The sequence below is a fragment of the Saccostrea echinata genome, unplaced genomic scaffold (genome assembly GCF_033153115.1).
Source record: "Saccostrea echinata isolate AGI-Se365-2 ecotype Australia unplaced genomic scaffold, CSIRO_AGI_Sech_v1 ptg000025l, whole genome shotgun sequence".
Lineage (NCBI taxonomy): Eukaryota > Metazoa > Mollusca > Bivalvia > Ostreida > Ostreidae > Saccostrea > Saccostrea echinata.
The window spans coordinates 15255909-15276546 of record NW_026889774.1 but is presented as its reverse complement, the minus strand read 5'-3'; the positions used below and the strand labels follow the sequence as shown (position 1 = coordinate 15276546).

At 35.0% G+C, this 20638-nt stretch overlaps 1 protein-coding gene across 1 annotated transcript in view; it reads right to left on the bottom strand.

Moving 5' to 3' along the window:
- LOC133192915 (uncharacterized) overlaps positions 1-20638 on the bottom strand; it is an 804603-nt gene that overhangs the window by 433989 nt on the left and 349976 nt on the right. The window contains 2 exon segments of the mRNA XM_061328921.1: positions 75-302; positions 9156-9368. Coding sequence (XP_061184905.1) covers positions 75-302; positions 9156-9368 — 441 coding nt within the window.

Here is a 20638-nt window from a genome sequence, read left to right as displayed (position 1 = left end):
AATATTAACAAATAAATATTCCAGTGAAATGAAAGTTGAATGAAGTGAAAAGTATATTTGTAATGATCACTTGCCTGGTCGTAAATGGCTATCACACTCTCTTTTCACTGGATTGAACACACCTGATTTACAAGAGTTAACCTCAATTGTTCTGTTCCTGTAACACAGAATGTATTTCACCGTCCACAGATAACCCGCAAAAGAGTTAAATCCATCAGGTAGTCCAACACAGCTAGGGAGACGTGTCGAACAGGGAGCACAATCCATACCTTTACTGCTGCACAAGTTCTGTCTGTATTCACCTGTTCATCACATGAAAATTGGCAGGTACATTATATAAATTAGAGAAAGGGTCTATTTTTTGTGAAAAATGAGCATAAGGTAAAAAAGACGCTTCATTTTCTCTCGGACTGAAATGTTACACTTTTATGTTGATTTAAACATGACATGTCAACAGGACTTTCAATAATTTTGAAGTGAAGAGGTTAATTTGAATATTGTGTGGCAGTTGGCTATTCTTCTGTGTCTGGAAATATGACTCTTAGCAGTCTCGATATTAAAAAAAATTATTACTGTGTACAAGATGGTCTTGTCTTCGAGAGAATAAATCATTCAATGGGTTTGTTTGTGACTGTCCAGATAAATATATCGAGTTGATCTATCTCAATGGTTGAGCGTCGCCTTTCCGTGTAGAATTGATCAACTCAATATATATTTCGATAGACAGTCAGTAACAAACCCAACTAAAGGTATTTTGAGCGAGATTACAAAATGAAACCCCTGCTGCTTTTTTAAGTTCCCATATACATTCTTAAACCTAGAATTACGAGAATATACCAAAATGACCTTGTTAAAAAATTATTAAAATAAACCTTCTTTTCATAAGTAATATTTAAGGGAATATGGACACCCAGTGATCCTTCATTAAAAAGTTATAGATCAGACATGAATTTTACACTTTTTCTGCCAGTACCCTTGCACTGACACGGTGACCTTAATGAAAATCATGACATACCTTAAGTTCACGTATGATCTTTTTTATTTGATGTTTTAACATCCGTAAGTACACATCTGAGAGTTATGACCTAAACAGAGATTTAATACTATTTCCATCAGTACCCTTGAACTTGCCTTAGGTCAAGACACTGTTTCTGTCAGTGACCTTGCACTTGATGGAATAATCTTGGGTCAGGGTCCAAGATCATGAAACAGTCTTATATTTAAGTCAATGTTTAAATGAATCATCAAATATTTATATTAAACTTGTGCTTAGATGTAACATACTAACATGTGTAATATTCTGGAATTTTCTATGTGCTATCATGTTGGTTTTGTATGTTATGTTGTAATTGTGTCTTCCGCCCAAGTATAAACCATGTGTTGATGTTTTGGCGCCTTGTTATTTTCTAATTTACCTGAAGTCAAAACAGAACAGTGGCGACGAGGATTAAAGTGTCAAGATGGCAACAGTATTTTGGAAGTTTGAAAACAAGGTGGCATTACTTAGAGCGGACATTATTTCATATTATACTACGTTTATTGCAAAGATCAAAGAGATGCCGCAGCCATTACTCTCCAATAAACCACAAACGTCATCAACAAATTATCAATAATTTTAATTCGGTTTCCTCTAATTTTGACCGACTTCATTAGGAAAAGGATAGAGGTATCTTTTGATTGTGACGCAAATTGGTGGGAAAAATACTTTGGGTTCGGATTACATCGCACTTTTACAAATGCTTAGGTACAAATGAACGAGTATAGCATTCAAATGTGACGTTACAAGACTCTCATGATGACGTCCAAATCTAGCTTCTGGATTTCTCTATATAGAAGTTTAATATTCGCCGTAGCAGAATAGAAATAATTCCCGCGTCGGAGGAATTGTTGGAGAATATAACCCTCAGTCTCGAGATTTTGTTGGCAAATAAAATCCTCGCCCTTCAGACTCGGTTTTTATTTGCCAACAAAATCTCTCGACCATCGGGGTATATTCGCCGAAGCGGAAATTATTTCTTAAGTTTATAGCATCGGTTACACCGAGAAGCAACGGTCGATTTTACTAAAGGTGTGTGGCAATAGATTATACAAGTTACAGTCATGTGTAATGAGTGACCCGTTAGCGCCAAATAAACCAGGTACTATAACTTTTAGAGAACTTTTTAAACTTGTGTAGTATCATTATGAACCCAAACCATCAGAAATAGTTGAAAGATACAAATTTCACAACCGCTTTCGCAGACAGGGTTAATCAGTGGTGTTATGTGGCCAAACTTCGTCTTTTAACAAAGCATTGTAATTTTGCTCAATCCTTGGAGGTCATGATTCTTAATCGTCTTGTTTAAAGTATCATGGATGATAAAATCCAGAGGCCTTTGTTATCAGAACAGGATTAAACTTTTAGGAAAGCATACGATATCGCCATATCAATGGAAACTGCGGTGAAGGGAGGGAGAAGTAGATCTGCAGAGTTGAACAGCACAAACAGAGAAAGTAAACAAAGTGAGTGCTGGTAACAAATCACACAGAGACGAATGTAACATGAAGTGCTTTTACTGTTACATGTTCGGGCATCTTGCCCCAAAGTGTAAGAAAAAGAAAACAGACCAAGCTGTCAACCGGGGAAAAGGAATCTCACCACACAAAACAAACAAACACTTAAAGTACAACAAAAAATAAGAGGTGCATTTCAGCAGGGTAAATGTACAAAGGTGTCAACCGAGGAAAAGGAATCTCACCACACAAAGCAAACAAACACATAAAGTACAACAAAAAATAAGAGGTGCATTTCAGGTAAATGTACATATGTATGTGATACACCTGATGATGAAAATGACCATACTGAGTAACTGAGTATACCTTGTATCACGTGGTGGAGCCTGGCAAGCAACCATCATACCGTGTGTCTTTGAATTTGAAAGAAGTTGACCAGTCTATGGAGTTTATATACTGGAACCATCAAGATTGATTAGTGAAGAAGCATACACGACTTGTGTAAATCCGACCCTCAGTTGAACTAAAACCATCATTTACAAATCTGCGTGTACTTACACTGGGGATTTTTTTTCCCCATATTGGGAACAGTGCAGCTGTCTGTGACCTATTAAAAGCGGTATAACGTGAAGGAGGAAGTAGTCAAAGGAAAACACTTAGTCGTGCTTGGCTTGATATCGTTAAAATTTGCTGCGATGAAGTATTTCTACAATCTGATGTGACTCAGGTTCTGAAGAAGTATCAAGTTTTGTTCAAAAAAGGATTAGGAACAGTCCAAGGAATGAAAGCAAAATATATGATGACCCGCAAGAAAAACATATACTTTAAAAGCTGTTTCCCTTCCTTTACATTTAAGGTGAAAATCGAACAAGAGTTAGACATATTAGTTCGTGAGGGAACTGTTACCCCTGTAGAGTTTCAGAGTGGGCGAATCCTATCGTACCAATAGTTAAAACTGACAAGACAGTCCGTATGTGTAGTGACTATAAAGTTACAGTAAACAGTGTCTAGGCTAGACAATTACCCTATTCTTCAGACAGATTATCTATATGCTATATTAGGAGGTGGTGAACAGTATTCCAAGCTCGATCTGAGCCAGGCATATCATCAATTAGAGTTGGATGTAGAGTCCAAGAAATATACCAAAATCAACACTCATAAAGGTCTTTTTCAGTACAATCGTCTACCCTTTGGAATCTCGTCTGCTCCTGGTATATTTCAGAGAACTATTGAAAATCTGCTCAAGGCATATCCAGTGTTATTGTTCGCTTAAGTGACATACTTGTGAGTGGGAAAACACATTATGAACACTCACAGAATCTTGAACAAGTGTTACAGAAGCTGGAAACAGCTGGAGTTCACCAAAAAAAAGTGTGCGTTTCTTGGCCGATGTAGTTACGTACCTTGGGCATCGCATAAACAAGCATGGAAGACAGCCAACTAAAGAAAAAGTGTGAGCTAACAAGAACTTACCTGAACCTAGTAAAATCAAAGAACTGCAGGCCTTTCTCGGAATGCTTAACTACATGTACTATTGTTGCTACTTAACAAATTTGTCAACTAAGCTAGCACCACTACATGAACTCTAAGGAAAAGATTGAATGATTGATTATTGTTAAAAGTCCCATTAGAATTTTTTCACTCACATAGTGACGTCACCGTATGCCGTTGAAGGGCTTCAAATTTAGACCTATAATCGGCACTCAGGGCCATTGAGCAGTGAGGGTTCTTTATCGTGCCAACGCCTACCGTGACACGGGACCTCGGTTATTTAAGTCTCATCCGAAAGATACGCGACTTTCACTTCTAGTGCCGGGCGCTTCACAGATAAAGATGCACCATGGTCTTGGGGTTCAAAAGATTAATCGAAGACAATGCAGAGGGCAAAAACAAAACATTTTGAGATCTTCATATCTACTTGTTCATTTTGATTCAACCAAGAAGCTTATCGTGTCCTGTGATGCCTCGCCAACCGGATTGGTTGTTCAGTTGTGTTGTCACACATTACAGAAAATAAGAATAAGATGAGAAATCAGTAGCTTATATGTCAATAACACTTGCTCCAGCAGAAAAGAACTACTATCAGTTGGAAAAAAGTACAGTGTATAGTATATGCATGATTCAAATCTTGTTATGTTTGTATGCAATGTAATTACCGTACAAAATATATGTCACTACCGTCCTTGTGTACATGATACGAAAATGACTGTTATGGAGATGAAAAAAGTTACCATTGATTTTTATTTTGATTTGTTTACTGCACTATGCTCTATATTATTACTTGATAAGTTAATATGAAAAGAGATTGATAGAACAACGATTCTTTTCAGAGCAGCAGGCTTGTTAGGAATCTACAGGAGGTCGTGTAATTAAGGTTGTAAATATGATGCAACACACGTGTTAAATAACCATCGATATATTATAACTGAATGTTGCACATTGAAATTAGATAATAAAATTCTTTAACGCCAACTGATTGCTGCAGTGAAAATTTTAATTTGAACGTAATTAACATATATCATGTTTATCACACTCAATCTCGTATTTTTATTTTTTAGCTCAGATACGCCATCTATAGTAATCAGTTGCCGAATTAACACATATGGGTGCCGAATTCACCAGATTCTGATGCCGAATTTACCAGATTCTGATGCCTAATTCACTGAGTGCCGAATTCACCAGGTGCCGAAATCACTTGTACCCCTACTTATGATGGCCAGGACTAGATGCAGATTGTGAGATGCGAAGATTTTAGATGTGAAGATTGTCAGATGCAAAGCGCTACGCCAGCAGTAGCAGTGTTACACCCCTGGAGATGGCCAGATGTTCATAGTCTAGAAAGAATGCAGATAATGCAGGACCATTTATGGAATTTATATTTTTGATCATCATTGATGCATACAGCAAGTGGATTGAGGTACAAAGGCGTCGGAACGGGGGGGGGGCGGGCTAGGGGGACTTTGCCCCCCTTTTTTTGCAAAGATAACATAATATAGGCATATAACATTGGGGCGTAGGATTAGCCCCCACTTTCAAAAGACACATAAGAGTAAGTGGTAGCGTTTGAAAAAAAAATGGTACTGAAAGAAGTTCGATCCTACCCCCCTCCCTCCCCCCCGAAATAGTTTTTTTCAGGTTTGAATTCTTTTTCTCTCTCAAATAGCCCCCCTTTCAATTTGCTTCCGACGCCCCTGAGGTATATAATACGTCTACTTCTTTATCTGAAGTGACGATTGAAAAATTCAGACAGCATTTTTACATCAGAGAATGGTATTCTCATGTGAAGACCTAACCGTACCACTCAGCATCCAATGATTTGGTCGAGCGTGCAATTAGAATTTTTAAGGAAGATATGAAGAAAATGGACAAAGGATCTGCATCGCTGATGACTAAATTGCAAAGATTTTTGTTAAATTACCGAACAATACCACAGACCACGACAGGTGTTACCCTAGCAGAACTACTCCTAAAAAGGAAATTGCGGACTTCTAGTTAGAGCCAGATTCGAGAACCAGACAGAGGAAATTCAAGCAGTAAGCATTTATTGAAAGTAACAATCGTATGTTTATAGAGCAAATTGAAGCTTTTTTACAAAACGATGCTTATCTTAACAAAATGAAATTTTAAAATTTTCCTACAGTGTATCTACATCCTTCTGTAAAACATGCTATTTCCCAACTTCCTCGAGGGCTATAATTTGAAGAAACAAGACGTGTTTGTAAAACACTGATGCCCCCTTAAGGTTAAACTTTCTCAAATGCAATCAAATATGTTGGTACCCAAAGAAAGGTCTTGTACCGAGAAATATATCTGTGAAATATGAAAGCCCTAGCAGCAACCATTTAAAACATATGGAAAAGGTGAAAGTTTTTCAAAAGGAAGTCAGGGTTTCAGATTGCCGTCGGCCATCAGCCATTTGCCGATAAAAATTCAAAATGGCCGGAAAAAATAAAATTTAACTGCCGAAATGGCCCATAAGTTTAACACTGAACAGACATAATGGCCGATTAAATTCTGTTTGTAAAGGCCGGTCATATAATTTTTTCCCATTCAGATCCGATTTATTTCTTTTACTACTCCTGCTACTGCAGATTTCATCAGCCAATGACAGACGGGTTTTAGATATTGATCACCAGATCGCTTTATGCTATTTCTTGTTGTTGATACGCTTCTTTACCATTATCAACATTGAGTAGTGGACAAGCACATGCACCGCAACTTCTTGCGGAATAAAATATTTAATGGGCAGTAACTCTGCAATTTCGGAATTAGAACTCATTTGAATGCTGTCAATGAAACTGAAGAATGAAAAAAATAATCTAAAAAAAAAGAAAAACAGAGAAAATCACACCGAAAGAGATGCGATGATTTCGGAGTACAAGGCTTAGCATTAACCGGAGGTATGACTCAAAGTCACCAAGCACAGACAAAATGTATGATCCTCTCTTTGGCCTCAGGTAGTACAGAGCTCGGAGTGAAATCAGTATGCTAGAAGAATGTTCTGTCGTTAGAATGAAAAAAGTCCTACAGACCAGACCTGTTCCGAGACACAGTTACATTATTTTAACTATTAACTGGCCTATGATTTTAAGAGGTTTAAGACAGAATGGCCTATAACTTTTCTGGTAAGTATGCCAGGTGTCCTATAGTTGCTCATTTCAATCTGAAACCCTGAGGAAGTCAAACATCAAGGTCGGAATTAATGGTGTCCAAGGAAAGGCCTTCTCGCAAGAAATACACACGTGGAATATGAAAGCTCTAGCATCAACCGTTAAAAAGATATGGCCAAGGTAAAAGTTTTTCCAAAAGGAGGTCGAACTCAAAAGTCAAGGTCAAAAGGTTAAAGTTGTTAGTATCCAAAGGAAGGTCTTCTTACAAGGATTACATATGTGAAAAAATAAAAGCCCTAGGACCAACCGTTCAAAAGATATGGCCAATGTTAAAGTTTTTTTCAAATGTTAGTCAAACTCGTAGGTCAAGGTCAAAGAGTCATAGTTGTTGGTATTCATAGGAAGGTCTTGTCACAAGAATTACACATGTGAAGTTTGAAAGTCCTATCGTCAACCGTTCAAAAGTTATAGCCAATGTTAAAGTTTTCCAAAAGTATGTCAAACTCCAAGGTCAAGGTCAAAGGTATCCAAAGAAAGTTCTTGTGACAAGGATTACACATGTGAAGTATGAAAGCCCTAGCACCAACCGTTCAGAAGTTATGGCCAAGGTTAAAGTTGTGGAAAATTTTGTAAAACTGGGTCAAACTCCAAGGTCAAGGTCAAAAGGTCACATATAATGGTACCCAAAGAAAAGTCTTGTCGCAAGGAATATACAAATGAAATATTAAAGCCATAGCTCCAACCAATCAAAAGTTATGAGCAATGTTAAAGTTTTTGCGGACAAACAGACAGACGGACGGACAGGGCAAAAACTATATACCCCCGAATCTTCGATACGGGGGCATAAAAATAACTCTACGTAGCTTGCACAGCAATGTGTCCCTTCTTGTGTCCCTTCTGTTACTTGCAGAATTTTATACATGAATTCTGTGTAACCCGCTGTCAAAATTTAACTACCTATTGTTTCTGTATCCCTCAGACACATGGGTCATGTTATGAACAACTGTGAATCTACACATGTGGTATGTCTCTGCATTATTATGACTAACCGTGGTTCTACTATTCTTGAAAAGAAGGTTTTCATTGATTTGTTCCTAAATAATCTCATGCAAAAATCAGACTCCCAATTGCGGCTCCTTCTGAGCCCAACGGGCATCATTTAAACAAACTCAAATATAAGTTAAAGGTGCTTAGACACAGATTTAAACTTAATATTTTCTCAAATTTTCTGTATAATATCACGACATTATTATTGCAATAGCATTTCACATGAAAATATAATTAAAAACTTATTTTATCTGGAAACTATTGGACCTACATGTACGAATTCCGGGACGCGTTTGATTAACACATCTTTGCACTTACACAAATTTTAACTTTATCCTTAATATTTAAGAAGCGATTTTGTTATGTATTAATGAAAAATATTACATCTATAATCCAGAAAATTCAGAGTAGAAATGTTCGAAAGCAAAACCAACTCACCAGTATTGTCAGTCCGTGCTCTGTGATGTGTACAGAGTTTAACAAATGGAACACACCCGTGAACTGTTTTTGTAAACAAGGCACGAGGTCTATGTTAATGTTTACGATTCACCGGGTGTGTTCAATTGTTAAACTCTGCACACACCACTGAGCACGGACTTACAATACTGTGAGTGGGTTTTGCTTTCGAACATTTCTACTCTGAATTGAATTTTCTGGGTTATAGTTTTAATATTTTTCATTAATACACAACAAAATTGCCACTTTTCTTAATTATTAAAAATAAAATTAAAATATGTGAAAGCACAAGAATGTGTCAATTTAATAGCGTCCAGAAATTCGAAGTTTTAATAACTTCGAGATGAAGTAAGATTTTTATTATATTTTAGTATCAAAGGCTATAGCAACATATAAGTCATGAAATTATACAGAAAATTTGAGAAAATATTAACTAAAATTCTGTGTCCAAACACCTTTAAATATATTAACATGGAATACCCCCTACAATATATATCGGTATATACAATAATCAATATAAAACCAAAGACATTATAACAAGATTCTTACATGGTGTTTGTGGTTCAGGCCTGGATTTGCAGCTGACAAAAGTAAAATTTAAGCAGTCATGTTTTTCTGTGGAATAAAGCTTAGGGTAAGGACATTCATTCAGGTAACCACCATACTTTGACTGTCGATGTGAACAGTTGAAAAACTGGGCACAATTCCAAGGTTGTGCAACAGTGACAGTTGGATAAGCTTGACAGTAAGACATCACATCAACTGCAATTACAAATAAAACATGGAATTCAAAATATAATGTTAATAAATCATACAATCTTGGTTAGGAAATCTTGCATTTAGATGTGTGACAGAAATCAGCAAAAAAACTGCACTGGCAAATGATCATGAACGGACATAACCAATTATCCACCCATTAAAATCTATGATAGCAGCTGCTCAATTAAGAATCTGTGTTTTTACATCAAGTTTTTCATTAAAAGTTTTGATATTTTTTCATTATTATTACATGCAGCTCTGTTTTCAATCAAAGTTATCTTCTTGTTGATATAAGTTTTGTACTTTTTTTACGGAGTTGCAATTAAACTGCTATATTATTACAAATACCTCCAGTAAACCAGAATACCAAACAGACAATATTTCGATTCTAAACACATCAAACCTCATATTTATTTAGATGTGATTCTTATTATTTTGATTGTGTGAAATCAAGCCAAGATTTAAGGTGGTATGCCACATTTATTTAATGATGTTAAGCGTATCACATTTGACATAAGATATCGTCATTAATAGACCATTATAAGCTTTTAATTTTTTTGAATGTTTTCTTTTGGGGGGGGGGGGGAGGTCAAAGAAAATTGAATAAATGTTTTTAATGCCAATGAGACAAGTATTAGCTACTTTGCAAAAACAGGAGTATACCTTGGATTTTCTGTCCCGATAGAATCTAGTTAAAAACAAATATATTGTTTTAATACAAATTCTTATAAATTAGTAAATTTAATGGCCCTGATTTAAGTGTTCTGTTGTTATGAAAATATACTATTTGAAAAAAAAATAGAGAAATTTATGAGTAGAAAGATAACTAGTGTGTTGTGGCTATAAATTTCTTTATATATTCGCTAGATTTTCCCTCAAAGAAAAATAAAAGGAAACAAAACTTTAGAAAATTAAAATTAGGATTAAAATATTACAAAGAGGGAGTAAACATAGTTACCTAAGTATTAGATATTAGATGTGAAATCAAAATGGGTAGGAGGTTAAAAACATACCTTCATCTGCTTCCACAGTTACTGCAGGAAGCTGAACAAAGGATAATTTGAACTACTTCTTCTTACTTTATAGTAGTACACAATAGATACATGTAGGCCAAATTCTTCCTCAAATTCAAATTTTTGGAAACTTTGAAATTTTGTTCTAGGTTACAAAATCTCTCTTTATATGTACATGTAATTTGAAAGAAATTCAACCGCACAATTTATGCCCACATAGCTTGAAAAATGGCCTATCAGCCCCTTGTAAGAAGATTGTGAAATCAGACATTGTAAGTGGTGCCAACAGATTAATTCAAGATATTATTGATTTTGCAGATAATGAAGATTTAGAAGGCGCGATAATATTTCTTGATCAACAAAAAACACTTGATAGATTAGAATGGGAATGGCTAGATTCTACCTTGAAAAATTTAATTTTGGAAATAAATACTGTAACTGGATAAAAATGTTGTTAAGAAATGAGAAAACTTGCATTAAAACAAATGGGTTCCTATCCAAATATTTAACAATTATATCAAGGTCAGCAAGACAAGGTTGTTCTATAGCTCCCTTGTTACATGTATTACAAATAGAGCCATTGGCTTGTGCCATACGCCAAATTTCAAACATTAAAGGTATACATATTCCTAACAATATCCAGCATATTGAATGCAAAATCAATATGTTTGCGGATGATACACAACTTTTTAATAAGGATGAAGAATCTATAGAAGAATCCTTTAAAGTTTTAGAAATATATGAAAAGGCATCAGGAGCAAAAAATTTTTTTTTTGCTAAAACAAAGGGTTTTTACATTGGGAAATCAAAGGGTAAAAATTAAACCTAAATTTAATAAAATTCAGTGGACAACAACAAATGTTAAAACTTTAGGTGTTAATCATGGATATGATATTGACATAAAGGCTATTTGGATGGAAAAAATAGAAAAAAAATTACCAATTGTCGTCATGTTTGGAAAACTAGAAATTTAACATTTAAAGGGAAAACACTAATAATTAAAAACCTAGTGCGCGCGCGTGCAATGCGTAAAAATGATAGATATACTCAATATAGCCGATTTTTTAAAATCTTTTGATGAAATTTGAATAGAAAGATGTTTAAAAGTGTAGACAAGTTGACATGGTCATTTTGTACATACACGCACGTGCGCGCGCGTGTAATGCGTAAAAAACCAATATACTTGATTACCTTATTTAGTGAAGCTTACAGGGAATAAGACACCAAAAGGGAGTTTGGGAGCGTTTGGGGAACATCTGTAACGGTCCCCGTTACAAATAATACTAGTTGGATATGAAATTGAAATGAGAGGCATACCAAATATTTATAGTAAAAAGATAAATGACATTATCTAGTCTTATATATGAGATCAGAAAGTAAACAAAGTAGATGGGAATGTTTGCTGCCTCAATAAAGCTGGGGGAGGATTGGACATGGTTAACTTATTTACATTAATGAAAAATAAGCTAATTAAAACAATATACAAAATTATGCACTCTGGACTATGCACTCAGTTTCTGAACTTGAAAACTGGAATGCTATAGGAAAACTCTGGTTACAAAGTAAAGACTTTCATCCAAAACAGGAATATTTTTTATGCACCTGTTCTGACCTTTCCAACATTTCTCTAAATAAACTTTCTACATTTTATAAAAAGTGCATTATCAGCATACAGTAAATTCAGATCGAATTTTTTAACCAGAAAGCAAAGATGAAATTTTAAAGTGCCAGATTTTTGGAAATAAATATATACAATTTCGAGGTAAAAGTCAATATATAGAGTCTTTCATAAAAAGTGGCTTACACACTGTTGATGATATTGGGATAAAGATAGTCTTTTAAGACTAATGCATACATAATTACAAAACTTCTTGATAAAAGAAGTTGGGTTTTTGAATATAGCAAGATAAAAGCCGCCATACCTAAAAATTATATTGATATTCTTGCAGGGAGAAATACTGCAAATACCAGTGATAAAGAAATATAAGATAACTATTTTGTGTTGTTTGATAATTTCTTAATTGTTAGGAAAACAAATAAGTTTATAAATTTTGATGATATAAAACTCAAAGACCTACAAAGAGTGTTAAACAAAAATGTTACTCCCAAATCTCAAGAAAAATGGGAGAATTTGCTGTAAATTGACAATACATGGGAAATAATTTGGGGGTCAACTTACGAGGCTAAATTAAAACAAAAAATTCAAGAATTCCAATGGAAATGTTTGCATAATATCTTATACACCGAGGAAAAACTATGTATAATGGGTTTATCTAATGGCAAATGCCATTTTGTGTAAAGCAAATATTGAGAGCCAGAAGCATTTATTTTTTTAATGTAAACACGTCAAACCAGTTTTAGAATTGGTACAAAGAACTAGAGCGAGCTCGTTGCAAAGCAACGAATAGGTCTTCCGTTGGAGCTGCGGAAGGAAGAAGTGACCTTGAGTCAAGGTCATGCCACATTCTAAAGTTATACATGTAAGCAATCTTGTAAGGGGAAGCAACTTACAATATTTCGCTAGGAAAAACTGTAAAGGAATGTACGTGACCTTAAACATTCCAAATGCCTTGCGTCAAACCATGACACACTGTAGTCATAAAACCCAATCTGTGTGCTACCGACTTGAAAAGTTCACAGTGACACGTCATGTTTTTTTAGTCCATACATACAGTCAAAACCTCTTATCCTTAGTGACCTTGAACTTGAGTCAAGGCCATGTCACACTCTGCATGATACCAGCAATGTTTCACTAGTACAAATACGGTAGTGACATTACAGTTTCTCTGTCAGTGACCTTGACTCGACCAAATGACCTTGCATCAAGACCATAACACACACTGGTTAAAAGCAATCCCAGTCTGTGAGTTTCTGAACGGATAAGTTCAGCCATGTTTTTTCAGATCATACAGCGAGTCGGAATAATTTGTTAGGTTCAACATAATGATTAAAAAATTCATTGAGAATGTTTTATGCCCAGTTTGGATAAGTAGTAAAACGTGGAGAGCGATCCTTTGGATGAGACCGGTGCTTGTGGACAGGACCACCCCCCCCCCCCCCAATATACACCCCGGGGTCCAAGAATATTTTTATTCGTCTTTTTCCATAAATTAATCTTCTAGTACACATTTACAATGTATTCCATATGAAAAATCCATAAAAATAACGTAGAATTAACGTTTTATTAAAAAACCATACCCGCGGTATTATGAAATAGAGAAGGTAAGTCACTTCCATTTGTTAACACTGGACCCCTCTTGGATATCGGGCCTAAAATATCATATACATGTACCTACCACATGTCACCAAAATATGTTATTATATCTTGTTTCATCGTCGCAAGCCACGGGTTTTGTGTCCATTCTATTTCCACAAACCCGTGGCTGCCTCCTTCAAATTTCTCTCGTTCTCATGAATATTAATAACATACATTCAACCAATGGAATAACATCTGACGCTTCAAGTCAGAACCAATGAAAATGATCAGTCTATCTTGTATTTGGATGTAACCATAACCACGAGCTGTACATCAACTTCGGTTCGAATTTCCTTTCTTAACGAGTAACGCTATTCAGCGTTCTCACACAACGTCTACATTCGAAACCCTGTATTTTAATGTAAAACCTTGTAAGTATTTTAGAATATACGTTACTCACATCTGTTCTTCAGGATCTATCGTATTTTTTTTCAATAAATCTGCCACGCATATCAAACATGATTTCATTATGGGCGCCGCCATTTAAGCGTACCAAAAATTGCTACAGAGTGATTTCATTGGTCAGGGTAAATCTGGTGTCACTTAATAAATATTCAATGATTCAGTCGCGAGAACGAGAGAATTTGGTATGAGGCAGCCACGGGTTTGTGGAAATAGAATGGACACAAAACCCGTGGCTTGCGACGATGATCTTGTTTCGGTATATATTTTTGTCTTTAATCGTGCTATTTAAACAGAAGACCTTAAATAGTGTCTGTGTTTGTCACTATTTCTGTGTTTTTCAGAAACTTGATCGTAGAATTAGTCAAAGTCCACAACTGGACAATAAACTGATAAATCGGCTACAGTATATTATCTGTTCACAGAAACGACATATTGAAACTGGAAAAAAAAAATAATCCAGAAGCAATTCATTTCATTGAAATTCTATCATGAATATTTTGTTTTAATCGATGGACTCGATAAATCAATAAACTGACCGAAGGAAAAACGTTGCACGTGCCGTAACATTCTGTACGTTTTTTTTTATTTTACATTCTAGTTGCATAATACATGCACATGTACATGTACATATATATTAAACAGAAACATAAATACCAAGCCCGTCGGCATTTAAAAAAAAAGTAATAAAACATAATTTGATTTGATCTATTTTATTTCATTTAAACTCTATTAATTTGTTTTAAAAGTATGATTGATCTTTTTCCTTTTAACATACACTCAGGGTAAAAAAAAGTATATATTGACTAGCGTAAATTTCATGGTTGTAGTTACATTTGAAAATGAAGAAATAATGAAATAATGAAACGTTGAAGGGACTGGTGTGTTGTATGGCTAGACAACGCCTTGCACATGCAGAGAAATTTACCACAGGTACTCTAGGACAGGTGTGAAACTCCTAGGGCATGCCGTTTCCTGCTCTTGCTCTGCTAATCCCTATACACAGGAAATGATCGCGACTAATACTTAATACACAAAGAAACAGAATATATTCAAGTAAACTTGGCATTGATTTTTTTCTTGAGTATTATTGAGAATAATAAGTTTTAGTGATATACCCCCCCCCCCCCCGTTTTAATTGTTTTGTGAAGTTCATCACCATGCACATTCCATCTTCTGTAATTGGAGAAATGTTTAAATTAAAAACAAACCACTGTTTACAAAAGAAGTAAATATCGAGGGGAAAAAATTGTTATATTTTATTGATATCTTTTATAACGTTCACGCGCCCACTCACTGCAAACGCTCACCATCGAATATTACAGCTTTCCGGTCATTCGACAATTTCAGGGAAATGCTTGCACATTAATACAGTAAAGTGAAATTATTTAAATGAATTATATTGTTCTAAATTTGGTAAAAAAAAAAAAACAAAAACATGAACAGTATATAGATATATTTTTTTCCTCATAGGAATGCTGAAAACTGTTAATCGGAACTCGCACTGACTATTGTTTAGCACGTGTATGTAACATTGCAGTTCGCATATAATTTGAAAAGAGAAGTTATTAGAACTTATATTTCCGACATTAAAATTTGTCACGTTAAACTCTCAAATGACTCAGCTTATAAATAGTTTTCTTGATACTATTTAAAAAAAGATGTCGCTTTAGTATTGATATATAACTTAACAAAATTAATAATAATAAATAAAATAAAGGGAAAAAAAACGATTAAATATATTCTGCTTTACAATTTTTTTTTTTTTTTTTTTTTCATTCATTATTTTCACCTTTTGCGAATTAAAAGAAAATACTTTCATAAATATACATACACTACGGGATTTTAATTTGTTTTTTTTTTTTTTTTTGGAGGGAATTTCGCAAAATTCCTGTTCGGGGAGATAACTCCCGTTTGTTTACGATACTAGTTGATCGATGATTTAACCGCGGCGGGGACAGGTAGGTGATGAATTTCCCGCGGAGGGAACGCGGTTTACCTGTCTCACCTGGCCAAATCCCGCGTTGTGTTTATACCGCGACGGGGCGCGGGAAATACGGGATCCGCGTTGCCTGCATGTATAGTCAATCAGATTAGAAATACAGCGACTATCAGAATTTCGGCCCGTAAAAAAGATCTGATTTTGATTAGATTTCAGGTGTAGGCGAATGTGTGTGTACTGAGGGGTTAATTAATTCATTCAAGATTTATTATATTGTTCGTTTGGACGAAGGCTTCATAAAAATATACACACTGCTTGTACAGGTACACATCAATGAATGTTCAGATTAATTCAAAAATCGGCGGACATTAATTTAATTTAGTTATCTAAAGGCAATGTTATTTCCAGAGACATTTATATTTTCTGTTTTTTGTCTCGGATTTTTTCTTTTTTGTGATTTACGGGTTTACAAAGGTCTGTGTTTTAACAGCTGTTCATAAACGCTGTTAATGAAGAGTTAACAAAGATGGCGTCTAGTATTGACATTTAGTTTCGATCAGGAGGAAAAAACGGGGGTATGTCTTAATTCTTTGTGTGAAATTTGATAATTCACAGATGCAACACTTCATTAAGTTGTTTTTGATGAAATGATATAAAAAATATTCAGTAAAAACTCCATTGATAAAGTTTAAAACCAAAACATTCTGTGCTGTTGTGTGAGATGAACTCATGTCATGTCAAGTTCCAACAACAGTAGTTATAACAAGAAATCCAAAAATTCCAAGAGAAAGCTTACCAGCCCATCAGAAAACCAAAACAAAACATCTCGCAGAAGGTTTTTGTCTGCATCCCTCCCAGATCTAAATTCAGCAAATTCTTCTGGCACCCAGGGCAATATGGACAGTTTGGAAGCCAATCCTGAATCCTCTGTATGTTCAAATTCTTTGACTAATGCACCTATATGTGCATCTGAAAGTGCTTCTGTTAGTGCTAGCCAACCAGAATTTTATTCTACAACCACAGAGCCCAGTCCCAGTCCCATTGCCCAAACCCCCCTTATACAATCTGAGGGGCAAACATACAGTCTACCAGGTCTTATATATTCAGCTATGTGTGATCAAAATATCATGAATCAGCTGGTCCCTGTATTGGCCAGTGCTATTGCTCCAACAATAGAAAAGGCTGTTCAATCAGCTTTCCAACAGCTGAACTTGAAAATATATAAACAAGCTGAGGAGATCAAGGATCTGAAACAACAGCTAAAGGAAGCAGACAAAACAAATGCTAATCTCCAAAATCAAATCTGGGAGTTAGAGACATCAGTAGACGAGTTAGAGCAGTACGGTAGGAGGAACACCCTTAGATTTCATAACTGTCCAGTGCCAACTGTTCAAAATGAAACTGGTAATCACTTGGACACTGATGCCATTGTGATCGATCTGTGCAAATCTAAAATGAACATTGATTTAAAGGAGGACGATATTTCCAGATCCCACCCTATCGGTAAACCCAATGCCAACGGGAACATTCAAATTATTTGCAAATTTAAAAACTGGAAAGTGAAAAACAATGTATATTCAGCGAAACGAAAACTGAAAGGCACCTCCCTATTTGTTACAGAAGACCTCACGAGGTACCGTCAAGGAATAGTTCATGAGTTGTCTAAGGCGAAAAAAGCGGAAGTGATAGATTCGTACTGGACGAACGACGGACGCATTTTTGTGAAGGTCGAGGAGATGGGTCCAAAACAACTGATCCGCACCTTTAATGACCTTGACCTTATTGCCCCAGGTTCAGGATCTGAATATTAAAATGATTATACTTGTGCGGTTTCTGTTTTTGTTTTTTTGGGTTTTTTTTCTCTTTTGGTAGATACAGTTTTTTTTTATCTGCTGTTAATGTATTTCTTTATAAAATGTATTCTTAAAGCATAAAAAAAAAAATCTGCATTTTAATGCAAGAAAGGTTCCGTAAATTATTAATGCATGATATGTTATAAATTGTTCCCCTTATATTTTTCCTTCTAACTTTCTTAATCATGCTGCTCTTACACGTAGCAGTATATGTATTAATGTACATAATTTTTTCAACAATGGACCGAGTATCTGTCAACAGGCCTTTTATTTTGCCTTGCGACTCGTACCATTCTTTTTTGTTTTTTGTTTTCTTTTTACCGAAACTTTTTCTCAATGTTTTTTCGTTTTTACTTATAATCAAAGGTCAAACAAAAAATTGTGCATGTTTATTTATCATATGTCTCCTTGCGGCTGATTCAAACAACGCTCAACACTTCTCTTTATCTCTTGACAATGGGTAATACAATTGAACAATATCGAGCTGCAATTGGACTTTTCTACTGTAAATGTAGATGTACATCACTGCTACTTTCTGTATTACGATTTAAAAATTTTTTGATTGAGTGTCTGAATTATATTTTAAAAAATACCAAATGTTTACTGTCAAAAGGCGCAATAGAAGTTATTTATTTTTTGAATAATGTGTTACAAATTATGTACTTGCTTATATTGTTGTCAGGTGACGTAGAGACAAATCCGGGGCCATCTCAAATTACCCAATCCACACTGGACATTTTTCATTTAAATGTAAGGAGTATAAGAAACAAGTTTGATAAGTTTCTGAGCATTGTTTCAGATTTTGATATTTTATGTTTCACTGAAACCCATCTCGATGTTAACATTTTAAACGAAGATATTTCCATTGACGGATTCAACTCAATTTTTCGGAAAGATAGAAACTCACATGGGGGCGGTGTAATTATATATGCATCTGACTTGTTGCGCGTTAATAGACGCCCTGATCTTGAACCTTTGAACCTTGAATGTATATGGGTAGAAATCAGCGATCCTACCTGCAATATTCTCCTCTGTTGTGTGCATCGTCCTCCTAACTCCGATAATTCATTTTGGAAAAAGTTTGAATGGTCCCTTGAAAAGGCTGTTGATATATCCGATAGAATTTTAATCTTAGGTGACTTAAATGTAAACTTTCTAAATCTCCAAATCACACATGTAGTCAATGAAATTCTCTTAAAATACTCCTTTCAAAACACAGTATGCGACGCAACTAGAGTCACGAAAAACACGAAATCTCTCATAGACCCAATTCTTGTTAGTGAAAGTCTACACGACGATGTATTGGACTCTGGGACAATAGACGTTGAACACTCTCTCAGCGACCACAAAGGTACATACATCTATCTCAAATCACATACAATACAAAAACAATCATATGATAGGAAAATATGGATATACAAAAATGCGGATTTTGAAACACTAAACACACTTATACGCAACACAGATTGGAATACGCTTATTAATGACGCCAAAGATATAGACCAGGCGGAGAGTAATTTTTCAACGAGTTTTTTAAACCATGTAAAACAATGCATTCCCGAAAAAACAGTAACTATAAGGCCTAAAGATAAGCCCTGGTTCGATTCTGCACTGCGGAAAACAGTTCGTATGCGAAATCGCGCAAGAAATAAAGCCCACAAAACAAAAAAAGATTCAGATTTGGATAAGTTTAAAAAACTACGCAACAAAGTTAACAATATGAAAAAAGTAGCGATGGCAAACTATTATAACAATATAGAGACCAATCTTATCGACGCAAGTATCAAAAGTTCAAAAATTTATTGGAAATTATTAAAAGATGTTTTCAAAACAAAGGTCAGATCCGAAATACCACCGCTGCAGGATATTACAGAAAATGGCGATGTGCATATTTCATATAGCGATATTGACAACGTTGAGGCGTTAAACAACTATTTTGCTTCGATTTCGTCGTCGCATGATGTCGAACCTGCATTACCAGATTTTTCTTTATTGTGTAATAGTGTTCTTCATAGTATTGAAATAGTTGAGCAAGACATTATTGATATAATTTCTATTCTTCCTGTGAACAAGGCCATAGGACCTGACAATATTAGTCATAAAATGTTAAAAGCTACTATTTTTAGCGTCTAATTTCCCTTGTGTATTCTGTTTAATAGATCTTTAAGAGAATGTGTATTTCCTAAACAGTGGAAAGTAGCTAATGTACTTCCTTTATTTAAAAAAGGTGACCCATCATTATTATCAAATTATAGACCTGTGTCATTATTAAGCTGCGTAGGTAAAATTATGGAGCGAGTCATTTTTAAATATGTTTATAATTATTTTCATTCAAACAATCTTTTTTATAAATATCAGGCTGGTTTTTTACCAGGTCATTCAACTGTTTATCAGCTTATTGAGACATACAATTACATAGCTAAAGCTATAGATGAAGGAAAACACTGTTGTATGGTTTTTTGTGATTTGTCTAAGGCATTTGATCGGGTATGGCATAAAGGTCTTCTATTTAAGTTACAAACTTATGGCGTTAGCGATAAATTATTGCTATGGTTTCAAAGTTATTTAGATTTAAGGACACAAAGGGTATTGCATAGGAATACTATGTCTAATTTTAAACCATTACATGCTGGAGTCCCTCAGGGGTCTGTATTGGGACCACTTTTATTTTTGATATATGTCAATGATGTTGCTTAAAATATGTCGAGTTTAAGCAGGTTGTATGCTGATGATAATTCTTTACAGAACTGTTCTGAAAACATACATGATATTCAAGTAGGATTGAATTATGATTTAAATCAACTTGA